Raw genomic sequence first — 17,543 nt, 5'->3', positions numbered from 1 at the left:
GGGGCCCTGGGCGCGCGCCACGGCCCGCTGGTAATGGACGGCGTGGAGAAGACTCGGCCCGGCCGCGTCCGTGTTGGTTCGAGGGTCTGAAGTCCCTGGAGGATGACCTAGCACTTCCCAGACCCACCGGCCTCCCGAGGGCCCCCGTGGACGCGCCGGCCCGCCCCGAAGCTGCGAGGCCCGGTGGCCGCCAAACTTGGGACGCTGCGCACGCTCGGGTGCCCGGGCTCTGGACCAGGCGCGGCTCTTGAACTTACCTTCAGTACAATCATTTCTTTTCCAAGAAGGGCTTTCTTTCTTTCTTTTTTCTTTTTTTGCGATTTTGTTGACTTTTTTGGGGGGGGGAGGGAATTTTTTTGGAGGGGGCGCAAAAGGAAGAACTGCTCACCGGGGGAATACACAAAGGGCATAAGGGACCGCCGGCAGGAGTCGGAAGCCTGGGGTCCAGGATGGATGTGGCGGACCCGCAGCAGCTGGGCATGTTTACAGAGGGCGAGCTGATGTCGGTGGGGATGGACACGTTTATTCACCGCATCGACTCTACCGAGGTCATCTACCAGCCCCGCCGCAAGCGGGCCAAACTCATCGGCAAGTACCTGATGGGGGACCTGCTGGGGGAGGGGTCGTACGGCAAGGTGAAGGAGGTGCTGGACTCGGAGACCCTGTGCAGGAGGGCTGTCAAAATCCTCAAGAAGAAGAAGTTGCGGAGGATCCCCAACGGGGAAGCCAATGTGAAAAAGTAAGTGTGGCTTCTTCCTGGGTTGGGGTGCGGCCAGCGGGTCGGCCCCCTCCTTCCTTCCCTTCCTCCCTCCTCCCTCCTCTTCTCCAGGCTTCCCTGGGGTCCTCCCTTTCCTTAAGAACCTGAGCTGACTTGCCCGGGAGTCCAGGGCCACCCACTTCGGTACTTTGGTGAAGTTAGGCTGGCTTGTTGCAGCCAGTGTCCTGTACCTTTTGGCTCTTGGACACCCAGCAGAGCCCTCCTCACCCTACCAGCTGTCTGTATAGAAGCCCCGCAAAACCCGCCAGCCTTTACTTGGCTCTGGGCACTGGGTTCAGAAACGGTCCTGCCTGCCGCCAGCGGGTTTCTGAGCAGTGTCCGGCTGTTACTAGGACCCGAGAAATGCGATTTGTTTATCCTGTTGAAGGGGAACTCTGTGGCTGCCAAAAATAATTGTTTGCAGCGGCTTATCAGTCAGCAGGGAGGAACTTCGCCCTTTCTCACTCGCCAGGGATGTGACACCAGACACGTCCGTGACTCGCAGGTCCGGTGACTCCTCCAGAAGTGTACCGGCTTGTGTCCTGGCAAACTGTTTACACGGGTTTCTTCTGGCACCTGTCTGCCCGTAGGCGTCGCAGGGGTGTTGGGGTCTGCCTGCTGGAGCCTCCTGAGGATGGTGGGGGCCTGCCTCCTTCCTTCTGCTGCTCTCGGGGTAGGGGGCCTCCTCCTTATCGCTGCTGGCCAGGAGGACCCGCCCTGCCCGGGCCCGCACTTCTCTCCCCACCACCAGCTTCCAGAAGGGGTTTATCTGACGAGCTAGGCAGCAGGACTGGCCGGTGACCTCGGACGATTGTGGAAGTTCTGCTCCCAGGTCCACTTTCACCTCCTGCTTTCCTGGCCTGGCCTGCTTGCTCGCGTTTTGACAGCGTGCGGCTGAGCTGAGTTTCCTTGCTCAGGATGCGTGGGGTGCTGGGCTCTAGGAGCAGAGTGCTGCTGCCTGACTGGCTCCTGTTGGTGCCCGGCCCATGAGCACCTGGTGAAGGGCGAGGGTGGGGCCAGGCCAGTGGCCAGTTCTCCGTGTCTCTCACCTGTCAGGTGGGGGTGGGTCTGGGCCACCAGCCTCCTGGGGAGAGTGAGCGAGGTCATGCCTCTGAGTCAGATCCCCACTCATGGCTTCTAAGTCCCATTTTCTCTTTAAGCCAGAAGCATGTGGGGGTGATGTGACCTCGGCGGCTGCCGGTTTGCCACGGCTCTGGTTTGGGGGGTGGTGCGCTCCTGTGTCCTGGACGCTGCCCCCAAGGAGGGGCCTGTCCTCCTGGCTGTGCTTAGGCCTTGTCCCCAGGTCTGTCCAGAGAACGGGGTGATAGTATCTTACCGCTTGGCCCAGCCCTCCCGCCTGGAGCCAGCACAGGTCCACCTTGGCGCTGTGTGGCAGCCTGGACCCCAGCCTCTTGGGAGTAGCAGCCAGAGGGAAGTAGGGGTTCCCAGAGCCCCTCCAAGGGACCAGGCTGGGTTCCAGCACCCGTTGATCTGTCCGACTAGAGTCACCCAAGCCACCCTACTGGCCCTCCCGGCCTTCAGGGAGTAGAAGCGGGATGGAGAGGCCTCAGGTGGGCGAGTGCCCCCCCCCCCCCCGCATCCTGTATATGTGATAGAGTGCCCTGTATGCGCACATGCGTACGAAGGTCAAGTTAGAGGACGCTTACCGCCCAAAGGGTTTGCTTGAGCTCTGAGACCTGAGTGGAGGGTCATACAGTGCTGGCCCCCAGTCCTGCTTTCCTGGAGGGTCAGCTGCGGCCCTGGCACCGTGGGGACACAGTGTCCGTCGGAAGAACCAGAGGGGAAGCAGGCCAGGGACGCAGTGTGGCTGGCGGTCCCCAGCCGGCCTGACAAGTAGTGTCAGGTGTCACAGCGGCCGTGCCAGTGCCAGTCCACTCGCTCAGCCCTGGGTGGGTGTGCGGGACTCCGCCTCTCGGAGGCCCCCTCGGCTGTGCTGCCTGCCCGGCTTTGGTGTCTGTCATGAGAACCTGCAGGCAGGCAGCTCTGGACTAGAACCGACTACGCCTTCTTCCCTGGGTGCTGTGAGGGCCGTGCCCTGCCCTGAGGGGGCCTGTTCCCTGGTCCTGAGTCCCAGCGCAGAGCTCTGGATAGAAGGCCTTGGAGGGCGGTGGGTCTGCCCCATGGTGGGCTCTCCTGCCAGGGCCGGGTGTCCACTCCCAGGCCTGAGACCCAGGCTTCAGGACCAGCCTTGCTGCCAGGCGGCTATGGGAAAAAAGGCTCCTTTGTCCTGGAGAGACTTAATAAACTGAACTCCAGACTCGTTTCTTGTGAAGCATCTGGAACCTTGCAGAGAAGCCTCGCGAGTCCTCCAGCTCTAGCCGGGACGGGAAACTTCTTAAAGAATGGAGTTAGCGCAGAAGGAGCCCCCCCCCCCGCCGTGGCTCCCCCAAGACAGTGGTTGTGGGTCTGTGCTCGTCCCTGACCTGCTGGCAGAAGCTAAGTCATACTTACTGTGACAGGAAAGTTCCAAAAAGCGCCCAGAAGTGAAAAAAGGGGCTGCTCACCGCCTTAGTACCGACCGTGTGCTGCGTTCCTTTTGAGCTCCTCTTAGGTGTGTCCTCTCTTCCTCTCCGGCCACTTTCATGCAGGACAAACCCACCCCGAGGGTCGTCGTAAAGGAGAAGTCGGATTTGCTTGTGCTTCCCGAGACGGCGGGAGCAGGTGTCGGAGCAGGTCTTGGGCCGCACCCCTTGTGACACCGCTGCCCGGGAGGACAGGTGGCAGAGGGGCTTCAGCTCTTTGAAGGGGTCTTCGTCAGCTGCTGAGGGGTCTGTTTGCCCCAAGGCTGTGCTGCTTGGACCCCCGCCCGCAGCCTACAGCTGCCTTTCTGTTGAGGGCAGGTGGGGTCTTGGTGATGGTCCTGTGGCTTTGGGATGGGTGTGTGCAGAGCCCCAGGGTGTGTGTGCGTCAGGGGAGCGATGGGCCCTGTGGGGCAGCTCAGGCCTCGCGGCCTGCTTTCCCCATCCGTGACCCTGGTGCACCCGGGCCAGTCCCTTCCCTTTGCGTCCCTGCCCCTGTGGCCGAGCTGGGCCTCCCGTGGCGAGGCCGGACCACTCTGCAGTGACTGGTGGGCAGTGAGCAGTTGGGAAGCGGTTGGGATTTTAGCACATCGAGCAGCAGAACTCTGGACTGGGCTGCCTACCCAGTATTGGGAAGGATTCTGCTGTGGGGCCGGTCAGCTGCCCGCCAGAGGGGAGGGATGTGGAAATGCAGCGGGAGCTTGGGGTTGGGGGCGTTGGAACACACAGCAGGCCAGGTCCCTGGCAGTGCCGGGTGGGCGAGCGGGTGACGTGCCGCCCTGAGCAGCTGTGCACACCGGGGAATGCTGGCTCCTCACCCGAGAGTGTCAAGAACCACAACCGAAGCTGCCTGGGTCCACCACGCATTGAATGGTGATTTGTCCTCATAAGTGTTACGGAGATAGAATTTACACGATGTAAGATTCACACTAGTAGTGGGTAATTCAGTATCATTTAGTGCTTTCATAGAGTGTGCAGCCATCACCTCTATTTAGCTCCAGAACATTCCATCACCCCAAAAAGAAACCCCATCCCCATCAGCAGTCTCCTCTATCCCCCCCCAGCCCCTGACAGCCAGGAGCCCCCTCCCCGTGTCTGGGGACTGGCCTGTTCTGGACGTTTCACATCCGTGGACTCACACGCTGTGTGTCCTTCTGTGTCTGCTGCTCTCCCTGAGCTCGTGCTCTCAGGGTCCGTCCCCGTGGGAGCGGGTGCCAGGGCTGCTCTCCTGGTCACGGCTGAGCGATGTCCCGCGTGTGGAGGGACGTGTGTGCATCTGTCCCCTGTCAGTGGACATGGGGGGTCGTCCTGCCTGACGCCTGTTAGGAGCTGTGCTGCCGGGAGCTTGCGTGAACGAGTGCTTGTGCTGAGCTGCACTTGGAGCAAATCTCCCCTTGTTTAATTCCCTCTCCGGGCCTGCCAAGGGCCCCTCGCCACATGATTAGAAGCACTGGCAGACGGCTGAGGGGGTCTTGCCCTGTGTGTCCCTCTGCCGGGGGCGCCCGCTCTCTGTGGCCCCAGCCGTGACCCGGGCTGGCCCCGGGACAGGTGGCTGGCCCCATGTGCTGTGTTTTGGGCTGACGCTGGGGGCAGCTTCTCTCCATCCTCTAAGCTCCGACGGTCTGGGGACCCTCACTCTTCCATTTGTCTTCTGGTTAATCAAGGTGTCAGCCAAACAGTTGGCTCTGCTGGGGGAGCACCCACAGGCAGGTCCCTGGCAGCGCCGGGTGGGTGGGAGGGTGACGTACCACCCTGAGCAGCTGTGCACACCGGACGGAAGGCGCTGCTTCCTCTTGTTCACTTCCTGCATCCTGGCCGAGCGCCTGGCTTTTCCTCTTTCTTTAAATACTGGTTTTCTTTTTTTTTTTTTTTCCGGCCAGTGGTGTGGCTTGTAAGAGACAGAAAACTTTGCGGAGGAGGTGATGGCAGCCCCCGTCCCCCCAGGGCACTGCAGTGAACGTTTCTGGGGCTCCGTAACCGGCTCCCAATGTGCATCTCCATGCCATCCGCTCGCGCGCGTGTGGTTCCCACAGCCCTGTGTCAAGTTTGACATCGAAGCCACTTTCCGGGTACCAGTCATGGGACTTAGCATGTTTACCCAGGAAGCTCTGATCAGTTAGTTGAGCAAACAGATGGGCGACCAGACGCACCCACAGCAGGTCAGCCTGGTTCGGCTGCAGTGCGGGGCCCTCTCTTTTGGAGCTCACCTTGCCGGCGTCAGGGTGGAAAGGCGGCTGCATCTGCCTGGGACTTGGCTCTGACCTCTCCCGCAGAATTCACGTGGTGGTTTTGCCCTAGAGACAGTTGGGCAGGAAGAGGCTTGGCCCAGCCAGCCCAGAAGGTAGTTCCAGGCCTGGAGTAAATCAGAACACAGAGAGCAGAGCAGTCGGGAAGGACTGGGTGAGCTCCCAGGGCCTGTCAGCATGCAGCGGGGTCCCTGGTCCAGGAGCTGCCCCACAGCGTTGTTGGCAGCCTGCATCGGAGTTCAGGGCCTTATTTCCACACTCACGTGTCAGGCTGCTGCCCCATCCCCAAGGTGGCCACATGTCGGCTCAAGGTCTGAGCGCTCCTTGTCTCAACACTTGCGTCTTAGCTGCGATGAGAGAAGCTGTCGTGGTCTGTCTGGATGCAGAGAAGGGGGACTGGAGGAAGGTTCCAGGGCTTAGAGGCTGGCTCGGACGGGTGATCTGAGTTGTCCTGAGCTGGGGTCTGTGCTAACTGTTCCTCACCCCATGTGCAGTTTCGGAAACTAGAGTTGGGGAGACATGGGGTCTGCGTGTGGGCAATCCTTCATCCTTGTGATGTCCTTCCCCTCTTGGGGCTGTACACCTGCCCCCCTGCCCCCAGGCGCCCACACAGCCGCCTCCCAGTCCTGGCCGCTGGCCCCTTGCTGGCCAGGTGGCTCCACAGGTAAGTTGGCTGGCTGGGTGGGTGGCAGGTGCTGAGCAGTGGTCTCTGAGAGGAGCCGGCTCTGCACACACAGCAGGCAGCAGGTGGCAGGGACCTCATGGCCACTGGCGTATGCACCGCTGGCTGAGTATGGCCTCCGTCGGGGGCAGCTGGGGTCTCATAGTGCGTCCCATTGCTGTCTCCTACTGCCACATGTCTGTTGGATAAAAGTGGGGTGGGACTCGCCGGTGGGTAGAGGGCCCCCAAGTCGGGGCTGAGCTCCGGCCAGGGGAGATGGCAGCCAGTGGGGCCAGGAGTCAGAGCTCTGGGGTGATCCAGGTGGTGGGATGCAGGGAGGAGGAAGGAGGACTGCGGCACAGGGCTGCTCCCAGACAGTGGTGGGGAGGCCCTGGGCGTCTGGTTGCCCGAGCCCCACAGATGGGCCTGGTGAGGTCCATCGCGGAGCAGGTGGGATCTGGAGGCCAGCGCCTGGACCGTTCTGGGAGGACCTGCCAGAGGTCGGGAGGGGGCTCACAGGCAAGAGGAGCAGCTGGACGGGTGCTCCCCAGCCAGGACCGTCCCGATCCTTTACAGCGGGACGCATCCTGCGATCTGGCCCCAGGGACACCTGGCAACGTCTGAGGACATTGGTGGTCAAATAGTCCCGTGTCACAGGGCTGAGGTGGAGTTACCATGTGTTAATTATTCACAGGAGAATTGAGTGTGGGTCCTGCTCATGCTAGATACCAGGCTAAACCCCCAGCCTCAGAGGCTCCTGGCTTTGCAGCCCCTGGAGGACTGACACTTACAAGGGTGCGAGGTGTTATGGCATGGGATCCACGCCCGGCCACCGTCAGGAAGGGCTTCCTGGAGTAGGTGATCTTTTCGTGGAACCTGGACAGTGGATGGGAGGGACCCAAGTTTCTGACATGATTGGGGGCCCCTTACCTTCCTGGCTGTTCTGATGTCTCATGCTTCCTGGTGAGGACTTTTGAAGTCTTTACTGAGATACTATTCAGATGTCATGCAATTTGGTGCCGTTTAGAATCTTCATAGAGTTGTGCCACCATTACCTCTAGTTCCAGAACACTCTGTCACCCCAAGAAGAAACCTTGTCCCCGTTAGCAGTCACCCCCTCATCCACCACACCCCCTCCCAGCCCCTGACAGCCAGGAGCCCCCTCCCTGTGTCTGCGGACTGGCCTGTTCTGGACGTTTCACATCCATGGAGTCACAACACACACTGTGTCCTTCTGTGTCTGCTTCTCCCACTAAGCATCGTGCTCTCAGGGTCCGTCAACATGGGAGCAGGTGTCAGGGCTGCTCTCCTTCTTGTGGCCGAGTGATAATTCCTGCATGTGGAGGGACAGTTGCGTTGTTTCCACTTTGGGGCTTTGGTGGATCGTGCTGCCATGAGCACGCATGTGCAGGGCTCTGTAAGCAGTTGTCCTGGGTGAGCACCTTGAGTGGAATTGCTGGGTCAGTTGGTGGACCATTCAACCTTCTGAGGCACTGCCGAGCATTCCCCACATCTGGGCTGTCAGGGCCCATCCTGCTCAGGCCCCATGGGGAGAGAGGCAGCGTCAGGAGGCCATCTGCAGAGCGGGCAGTGCTGGGCCCTGCCCTGATCCGCTCTGGCAGGGTGCGGGGAGAGGAAGGAGGTCCTGTCCTCATGGAGACACCCTAGCAGTGGCGTGGGGCTGGGGCTTCAGTCCCAGAGGGAGACCCTGAGGGGATGCCAAGGGCGGGCTGGGCCGTCCCTGGGCTATGGTCACGCCAGCTCCCACGCACGGGGGTGCCGATGCCCTGCCATCCCGCTGTCCCTGAGCCGCCGTCGCCATGTCTTCAGAAAGCAGGACTGTTGGTCTTCAGTTCAAAAGCTGGAAGGCGCCCTGCTGGGTGGCTGTGCCTGGGTGTCTGTGGGAGCCTGGTCTGCTTGGAGCCCTGCCCACTGCTGCCTCGAGTGGGCGTCCTCCCCTCGCCCAGCAGAGGGGGCCGGTGGGCTGGCTGATGCCTCTGTCCTCTCTCTTCAGGGAGATCCAGCTCCTGCGGAGGCTGCGGCACAAGAACGTCATCCAACTGGTGGATGTGTTGTACAACGAAGAGAAGCAGAAGATATATCCTTCCTGCTTGGGGCCGGGGCTCGGAGCTGGGCTCAGGACAGGCTAGGGTGGTGTGGGGCCGGGGCTGTCCCCCGGCTGCAGACCGGAGTCCTGGCTTCATCTGGATGCGCACAGGCCCCGTGCCCCGCCTGTGTTTAGGGGCCTCCTGGTGGGAGCTTTCCCTGCCTCTGGCCCTGGGGCCTCGCCTTGCCCAGTGGCTGCCCTGGAAGGCACAGTGGGTGACATGGGAAGTGTGTCACTATAGAAGTGTCACACCCCAAGTGTCCTGGGCATGGCTCTGGCCAGGGGGCCGATGTTTTTCCACAAATGTGCCTGTCACTGGCTCGCTGCGCAGAGTGAGGGGTTCCCAGCACATGGCTCCTCTCCATCTGCATCTCAAGGCTGCCCCCCTAGGGTGGAGATACCACCGGGGCTGTGGCCTGACCCAGGGCTCCCTGTGCCCGCCTCCTTCTCTCTCACTGGCCTGGGACAGGCGGCCGCTCCCAGTCTGGCCTGGCCTGGCCACACTTGGCCTCCACGCCCCTTCCCGGGCCTTCTTCCTAACGTCCCCATGTGCCCCTTGCTCCCTTAGGAGCTGGGGTGGGGCTTGAGCGCCTTCTTGGGGTGCTGAACCACCAGAGGGGGCTTCCTGCAGGGCTGGTATGCTGGGGCCTGAGCCCAGGGGATGCAGCCACAGACGCCACGGATGGGCCCTGCAGGGTCCTTGGAGGGGCAGGGGCCCCAGTGGTCCCTCAGGGTGCTCGGCTCACCCTCATTAGTGCGGTCTCTGTCTCCCCCGGCGCCTGTCAGTTCCCTGGGGATGGGCCCTGTCTGGGGCAGGTCTTGGCCAGGCTGCGTTTTCCTTAGCGACACACGTATATGGTGATGGAGTACTGCGTGTGTGGCATGCAAGAGATGCTGGACAGCGTGCCTGAGAAGCGCTTCCCCGTGAGCCAGGCCCACGGGTGAGTGCACGGCTCGCTCCCGGGCCCAGGGCTTTAAGGGGTGGTCCCTTGTTCAGACAGCTTATTCTGATTGTCAGTGAAGTGAAAGTTCAGATTTGTTTAGAACTCAAGGCTTTGGAGACCTGGTCTGTGGGACCGCAGCCCGACAGCTGGTTCCTGGGCACCTTCCTGCTCCGGTGTGCCCACTGCCTAAGGCTCTTCTGGGGCCTCCTGGTCCTTAGGTAGCTCCTCATGGTGGTCTGCTCTGTCCCCAGCTGGCAGGTCCTCTGGGGAGTTGCCCCCCAACCTCCAGCTGCTGCAAGGCCAGGCAGCCTGCAGCGTGAAGGGAAGGGGGTTGGTGCACTGACCTGGGTCCCTAGCCCCAGCGGAGAGTCCAGGGCAGCTGGGGGCCGGGGAGCCTGCCTCTGCTTCCCTGATAGGCTGCCTCTCTGTCGTCTGTCTGTTTGCCCGGCCTCGGCGGTTCCTGGGCTGTGGCCTCCCATCTTTGGTCCCGCAGGGTCACTCCATGCGGTTGCTGAGGGGTCCTGAGGGGAGGGGCCGGCCCGGTGGCGGGCGGTCACGGAGGCCTCCCTGCAGGTACTTCTGCCAGCTGGTGGACGGCCTGGAGTACCTGCACAGCCAGGGCATCGTGCACAAGGACATTAAGCCCGGCAACCTGCTGCTCACCACTGGCGGCACTCTCAAGATCTCCGACCTGGGCGTGGCTGAGGTAGGTGCCCCCTGGGACCTGGGGCTGGGGCGCGGCCCCGGAGCCCCTCCCTGAGGCCCACCTGGCCCTGCCGCAGGCCCTGCACCCGTTTGCCGAGGATGACACGTGCCGGACAAGCCAGGGCTCCCCCGCGTTCCAGCCGCCTGAGATTGCCAATGGCTTGGACACCTTCTCGGGCTTCAAGGTGGACATCTGGTCGGCTGGGGTCACGCTGTAAGTGCCCCTGGCCCCGGCCCCAAGCACCCTGTTGGAGCTCCAGGCTTTCATCGCCTGCCCCTCCCGGTGGGTCCCTCAGATGTCGCTGCTCCCCACCTACTCTCAGGGGTGCACACGGGGCCCGGCCTCCCGCCCTCGGGCTCCTGTGGGTCTTCATCCTCGCTTGTTCACACACTGGCCACACTTGTTGGGGGGAGCGTTTCTGTGCTGAGAATTCTCCAACGTGTCACGAGCGATTCTTGGTCCACCACTGTGTACCCCCACCCAGACCTCCATGTGGTCCGGCTGTCCCTCCATCGGGGCACATCCAGGTAGCCAGCACTGAGTGGGCCTTTGTTCTCGGGAACCTCCTTCGTGCCTGAGGTGAGCTGGGCTGCAGCCCGGTGCAGGCCAGCACAGGAGCGGGTGCTTGCGCTCCTGAAACATGACTGGCGCACGTGCGAGCCACGCTGTTCTAGTGTACGAGCCAGCGGTTTTCCATATCTTCCGAGTTGTGAGCCACTGCCATCCAGTCCAGAACATTCCCGCCACCGAGCATGGGTCCCTGTAGGGGAGGCTGGCTCCTGGCCAGGGCTGCGAGAGGAGTCCTCCTGACTGGCTCTGTCCTGCCGGGGCACAGCTACAACATCACGACAGGCCTGTACCCGTTCGAGGGGGACAACATCTACAAGCTGTTTGAGAACATCGGGAAGGGGGACTACACGATCCCTGGCGACTGCGGCCCCCCACTCTCGGACCTGCTGAAAGGTGAGGCGCTCGAAATGGGGGGCAGGCTGTTGGGGCGCCAGTGGGCTGGGGGGGGGCCCTGGGGGTTTTCTCCGGACCACCCACCTCCTGAGAGCGGGGCCTCCTCTGTGTAGACACCACACCCCATGCTACGGATGTGGGTGCAGGGCCGAGTCGGGCATGGAGTGGAGTGGAGTGGGGACTCTGGGAGGGGCTCGCTGGCTCCTTTGGACTCTATCGCCTGCTTTGGGTCTTTGTTCCACCCTGTTCTGATCCCTCTGCACCTGCGAGGAAATGGCCGTGACCCCAGTCAGTGGGGGTCTCCTGCAGGACCTCCTCCTGCTGCGTTTCCCAGGCTGCACAGCAGGTGGCGCTGTGTGTGCAGCCCAGAGGCCATGGCCAGGTGTGCTGGGTGGGAGGCACATGGACCCCCTGGGGTCGGGCAGCTGTTAGGTGGTACAGGTTATGGTGACACTGCACACCCGGGGTATTGCCCTGGCCTGTGACTGGCGTCAGCACCCTATCGCCCCAGGTCCTTCTGTCCACGGTCACCACGCTGTTAACTGGCCTCACGCTCAGCTTTGCCGGACGCTTGGTCAGTACCTAGACTCCGTGTGGCTTACTGCTTGAGGGAGTAGGTTCACAGTCCTGAGTCCCGCTGGCTCTTAGGTTTGTTGATTAGGGTGCATTGAAGCTGAAGGTGGACAGCCGTGTTTCAAGTGCTCTCCGGCTCGTGCAGCCCAGCCCCTCCTGCCCTGTCTGGGCCTCACTGGCAACTGCCCGGGTGCTGGGCACGCCGCCCGGGTGGGTATTCTTGGAGCGTGGGAAGGGCCAGCAGGCGGGAAGCATCGCGGCACCGACTTCTCTGAGCTGTGTGCAGCCCAGCCTCCTCCCTACCTCGAGACCTCCTGGAACGCTCTGGGGCTGCCCGTCCTCAGGTGTGCCTAGGCTGTGGCCCCAGCCTCCTCCTTCAAGGGCTTTCCGTGCCCTGCGGTCTCAGCTCTACTGAGAGCTGTTGTAGATGGTGAGCCATGGTTTGGACTTGCCTTCCCTCGACAGGTGCTGGTGGGTGGGTATTTTCTCTAAACGAAGCTTTCCTTGCTTGAGTGATGACGGTCTGTTGCCTCCCTTACTCCCGCCAGTGCTGGAAACAGCACCAAGTCAGGTGGTGAGGCTGCAGGAGGTCTGTGTCCTATCCCCTCCTCCTTCCTTTGCCGGGGCCCCAGGGCTGCCTCCCCTCGAGTCTCTAGAACACCGCCCTGGCCCTGAGTCCCACGAGTCAGAGTTGGCGGGGCCCCGCACACCCCACCCCTGCAGTGAGGCCACAACTCGCGACCCTGCTCCTCTCCCACACTGAGGCTCTCGGCCCTCTGAGCCCCAGCTCCCGAGGCCGCTGCACATTTCCTGAGAACAGGGCCGCCCCTAGCGGGGCGCCATTCAAGGCCTGGCCCCCCACCCCTCCTCTGAGTCATGCTGTGTTCTCTCGCAGAAGAGGGGCTGAAGCTGCAAGGAGCCCGGCCTTGAGGAGCGGGAGCTGTGGGCTCTGGGGTCCTGCTCCCTGAGGGTGGTGTTGCCGCCCTTAATGGGGTCACCGCCTGGGGCCAGCCCAGTGCAACCCGCGGGTCGGTCCTGCCCCTCCTGAGGGTCCTGGTGGGGGACCTGCCCCCAGGTGCTGAGCAAAAGTCCCATGCACAAATATCCACGGTGTGTCACCCTCGGGGCCTCCAGTTCTCCCCCTGCCGTCACCAGGGCTTTGGGGTCCTGGCTAGAGCTGGGTGGGTCCCAGTGCTTTGTCTGCCTGGGGAATGTGGGCCAGCGGCAGGTTCAGGGTCCCACATCCCAGCCTGCTCTGGGGTTGGGGTGAGAAGCAGTCTCAGTCTTTGCAGGTTCTGCCGGGGAGTCTGGTGCGTCGAGATGGGGGCCCCGGCTGCATCTGCCCCGCTCAGTGAGGCTCGGCGTCTTTGTGCCCATGCCGGCTGCCCATCTGGCGGAGGCCAGGCCAGGGAGGTGGGCCGCCTCAGTGCTGCGCTCCGTCACTGCCCACACACGGCGTCCCCTCCCCTGTCCAGGCACCCTTGCATGTCCCCACTCCCCCAGGCTGAGCTGGGGCAGGGCTGGGCCTCTGCCTGGGGCTGACCCCCACAGCCACTGCTGGTCTCCCTGGCAGGGATGCTGGAATACGAGCCGGCCAAGAGGTTTTCCATACAGCAGATCAGACAGCACAGGTGAGCGCCCTGCAGGGCCGGCTTGTTGCTGGTGCCACTGCCACTTGGGGTCTGCCTGTGGGAACAACTAGGGCCAGGGAGGGGCAGGTCTTTGCCTGCTCGGTTTCTCCAGCCTGCCTGCCCCCTCCCGTGTGGTTTTCTGCGCTGGGAGTGGGGGGTGGGCCTGCATGGGCAGCTAGGTGAGGCCCAGGCCATCCTGACACGCTGGCCTCTGCAGCTGGTTCCGGAAGAAGCACCCGCCGGCCGAGGAGCTGGTGCCCATCCCGCCGAGCGCAGACTGCAAGGACCGGTGGCGTGGCATGACGGTGGTGCCATACCTGGAGGACCTGCACGGCTGTGCCGACGACGTGGACGAGGAGCTCCTCGACATTGAGGACGACATCATCTACACTCAGGACTTCACGGTGCCCGGTGAGTTGGGCGGTGCTGCGGCTTCGAGGCCTGGCCTTGTGTCCACCCAGCCACGCCAGCGCCGAACTGACGTTTCCCTGACCTTGACCCTTTCCCTGAAGGGGCTGCTGAGGGCGCATCGAAGCCAAGGGGCAGAGACCGCCGCCTGGGTGCCCTTCCACAGCTTGGGCGTGTGCCCTGTGTCCAGCGCGCAATGAGAGTTGGGGGAGGCCCCTCCCATGGCCCTGAGGGTCCAGTGGCCCTCCTGGCGCAGGGCCACCCTCCTGATGCGCCGCCTTCTTCCCCAGGTGGCGAGGCGGTGTCTGAGGCAGGGCTTAGAGAGAGAGGCCCGCGGAAGAGCCAGTGCTCAGAACTTTCTGGAGAGGAGGCGGAGGCCAGGGCCACTGCGGAGCTCCTGGCAGGGCCGGGGACTTAGCGTGGCACTGCCGCGCCCCTGCGGGCCCTCGCTGACCTTGTCTGGGTCTGAGGGAGGCTGGGCCACTGCCCACCCCACAGCATCCCGGTTCTGTGCTGGCCTGGGGCTGGATCCGCAGGCTCCTGGCATAAAGGTCTGCCCCGCTGAGTGTGTGCGGCTCGTGCTTGCCTCTTGCGGCTCACCAGCCAGGTCCTAAGGCTTCTACTGTAGCAAGTGTCTGTGAGCAGGGCCGCTGCAGGGCCCAGGGCTTCCAGGGAGCGGGCCCTGGGCGGGTCTGGTGTCCTGCTCTCCTGGTGTCAGGCTCGTGTCTCTGGTGCCTGTGGCAGCCAGCGGCGGGGTCAGCCTGGAGCTTGTGCCTCTCTGGCTTGGGCTCAGCCATATCCCTATTGGGGTCCTAGGGTCTGGAGCTCTTGGATGTGGTGTGTGTGGTGCCCCTGGCCCTGGGACCCTGGCCACAGTTGAGTCCTGGGTCTGAGGCCTCCTGGAGCCTCAGTCCACTCCGCAGAACAGGAACCAGGTGTCATGCCTCTCAGAGACACGTGGGCCCACCGCGGGTGCCTGGGTGTGGCCCACCGGGCCCCCAGAGTCTTGCCGGGCATTGACTGTCCCTCCAGGCCTATGCCGGAGGCCAGGTGCTGCTTTTCCCGGTGGGGGGGGGAAGCTCATCCAAGAGTGCTTCTCTGGGCCCAATTGGGTCCCTGGCCCAGGGGTGTCCCCCATGCCAGACATGGGACATCTGGCCCCGAGGTCAGGCCGCTGCCTCTCTCTGACCTACTCGCCGGTCAGCAGCCGGCTGTCCACGGCTCAGACCTCTCTCACTCCCGCCCTGGCCCTACTCAGACTTCCCGCTGCTTGCGTTGACCTCCTGGGCTGTCCCTGGTCCTGCCGCCCACCTCAGAGCTGGGTGTGGGCCTGCTGCTGGTGTTGGTTGGTCTGGGCCAGTGAGGGGATCACATGCCCACCAGCCGCCCTCTACCCAGAGTCACTGCACTGGGGGCTGGGCTCTGGGTGATCTGTGCACGGCCCCTCCCTGCTGGAGCAGGTGCCTGACACCCCTGGTGCTCAGAGTTCTGACTTGAGATGCTTCTCGTGCATAGGCGGGTGGGCTCTTGGCAAGTCTGGCGGCTACCGAGTAGGGAGTAGGCAGTGGACGCTGTTGGAGATGGGGCTTGCATGGGGAGGAGAGGGGCTCGAGGCAGCGGAGGGCGGTTTCTTGCCGATGTCCGCAGGAGGAGGGTGGCTGAGTGCACAGCACCCTCCATCCCCCACGCCTCGGCGGGAGCTCAAAACGCGGGGCAAAATGTGGGGTGTGCAGCCCAGGCCAATGGCCCTGCAGGATGCCTGTGAGGGCTGGCGGCCTGCAGAGAGGATGGGTGGAGTGCATGGGCCCCATGCCAATCCCTCTGTTGGTGCCCGGCATGGAGAGCCGAGGTGGGCCTTTGTGGGAGAGACATAGGGTCTCCCCACAGGCTGGCGAGGTCTGACTGTCACACAGGTGAGAACCCAGGCTTGGGCCCCGGGCCCCTGGTCCTTCACTGTGCTCCCACAGCAGAGGGCGAGCAGGGCAGCCCAGGCCCACCTGAGTGCAGACGCCCCAGCTCACATCTGAACAAGCAGGTGAGCGTGGGCTGGGCCCCCACCCCGGCTGACCAGCTCCCCTCTCCCTGGATTAGGGCTCCAGGCAGACCCTGGGCAGGTCAGGTAGGCCAGGTGGTAGAGGAGCCCGGGCCCCACTGGCTGGAGGTAATGACCCGGGCCTGGGCAGGTGGGGGCCCTAGAGGTGTGTTGGTCTTGAACCCCCAACCAGCACACACTTGCTCTCTCCCTCCTAGGACAGGTCCCAGACGAGGAGACCAGTCAGAGCGGACAGAGCAGGGGCTTGCCCAAGGCCTTGTGTGTGAATGGCACAGAATCAGCCCAGCTGAGCACCAAATCCAGGGTGGAGCGCCGGGCCAGTGCCACCTCCAACCCCGCCCGCAAGGCCTGCTCGGCCAGCAGCAAGATCCGCCGGCTCTCGGCCTGCAAGCAGCAGTGAGGATGCTGCCCACAGGTGGGACACGGTGGGGACCAGCAGAAGTGGGTGGGGGGAAGGTTGTGGGCACTGCCAGTGCCTGACCACAGCCAGCCCTGCCCTTCGCAGCCGTCACTCTGTGCTTACTGCCACTGGGGTCTGGGTTGGAGGTGGAGGAGGGCACTTTCAGCAGGACACTGGCCGCTCACTTGGGGGTGAGGGCCCCTCAACCCAAGGGGCTCATCCCTTCTCCAGCCCAGGCTGCTCCTGGTGTTTGAGGAGGCAGTGAGGGAGGGTGGGAGGCTGGGAGGGCTGGGAGGGGCTGTGGTCCGGTTGAGGCTGTCGTCTTGGTTGCTGCCTGGTCTCTTCTCTGCTTCCTCCTCCCACCCCTGACTGCCCCCGAGGCAGTGGGAGTTTCAGGTCATAGACCTTGCCCAGCCACATCCCCTCTTCCGGGAGCTGCCCCTGAAAGGGCCCCCAAAGAACTTACCTGCCAGCATCAGGACCAGCCAGGCGGAGTAGAAACTGCTTTGGAGGGAGCGGTGTCAGGGCAGTGCTTGCTCCTGCCAGGCAGGGAGGGCCCTCAAGGCAGCACAGACCTCCCTGTTCTCCTGAGGCGTCTGACAGCACCGTGTGACCCAGCCTCAGTCTCCCCACCCTACATAGGGCCCCAGGGGCAGGCCTGTCTCCTGGGGTGCAGAGCGTGTGTGTTGGCTCAGAAGTGACCCACCTTCTGTCCTGGTCTCAGCTCATCTCCGGGAGCCCCTGCCAGGTCCTCAGTCTTCCTGCCGAGTGCTGGCCTGCTGCCCACCACCCAGGAAGGCCACCACCGGGCCCTTCACGCTGACCACCCCTCCGGAAGCCCGGGGGGCCTGGAGGGATGTGGCTGGGGGACAGCAGGGACTGGGGTCTGGCCTTCCCGTGATGGCCAGTGGACATGACCTCCTGCTGACTGCAGTCCTGTGCTGAGCCCCTTCCCCCGGCCAGGGGAGGAGGGAGAGGGCCCGATGTGGCCCCGTGCCAGCCTTCACCATGCACTTTACGTTGAGACTACTGGTTCTCGCCTGCCCCAACTCCTTTTTACTCTGCCACTCGTTAGCGCCTCCCACACCTGGTGACGCGTTCAAACCAACCAGAGCCGCAGCGGGACGGGCATCACGAGCAGGCCTCTCCACCCAGGTGCATGCCCAGCGCCCAAGGAAGCTAGGCGGCTGCCTTGTTTTTGTTGTTTGGTTGGTTTCTTTCTTTTTTAAAAAAAAAGAAAAAATAAAACAGGTGGATTTGAGCTGTGGTTGTGAGGGGTGTTTGGGAATTGTGGGAGGCAGGACGTGCTATAAGATGGGGAATCTGAGTCTGAGCCTGGGGCCGTTTTGGGACCCCAGCATGTGGGGCTGGCTGGTGTCTGCTGATCTTGCTGGTGGCGCCTCGTGGGGATCTAGGTCTCCCAGGCGTGTCTGCCGTTTGCCATCTGGATCTCTGCTCTCAGTGGTGACTCGGCCTCCCCAAATCACAACAGGCCGGCCTTTGCTCAGCCCAGGGCCCATGGCTCCACAGTGCAGTGTTCAGGGGTGCCCTGAC

The 17,543-nt window shown here is 63.2% G+C and overlaps 1 protein-coding gene across 8 annotated transcripts; it reads left to right on the top strand.

Annotated features, from left to right (window-relative positions):
- Nucleotides 1–449: 449 nt before the first annotated feature.
- Nucleotides 450–17,250, top strand: STK11 (serine/threonine kinase 11). Of its 8 annotated transcripts, none has more exons than XM_045504084.2 (11): nt 450–739; nt 8,219–8,302; nt 9,163–9,252; nt 9,829–9,961; nt 10,038–10,174; nt 10,797–10,924; nt 11,436–11,498; nt 12,790–12,910; nt 13,071–13,128; nt 13,346–13,539; nt 15,787–15,928. In XM_045504084.2, the coding sequence occupies exons 1-10, from the start codon at nt 450–452 to the stop codon at nt 13,499–13,501; spliced, it is 1,260 nt and encodes a 419-aa protein (XP_045360040.1). In that variant the 3' UTR covers nt 13,502–13,539; nt 15,787–15,928. The 8 variants fall into 8 exon arrangements, with proteins under 8 accessions (XP_045360040.1, XP_045360041.1, XP_074207430.1 ...); XM_045504085.2 differs by lacking the exon at nt 15,787–15,928 and adding an exon at nt 15,450–15,549; XM_074351329.1 differs by lacking the exon at nt 15,787–15,928 and adding an exon at nt 13,827–13,950.
- Nucleotides 17,251–17,543: the final 293 nt, after the last annotated feature.

Source organism: Camelus bactrianus, chromosome 22 (assembly GCF_048773025.1).
Source record: "Camelus bactrianus isolate YW-2024 breed Bactrian camel chromosome 22, ASM4877302v1, whole genome shotgun sequence".
Classification (NCBI taxonomy): domain Eukaryota; kingdom Metazoa; phylum Chordata; class Mammalia; order Artiodactyla; family Camelidae; genus Camelus; species Camelus bactrianus.
This window is presented reverse-complemented; position numbering and strand designations above follow the sequence as displayed.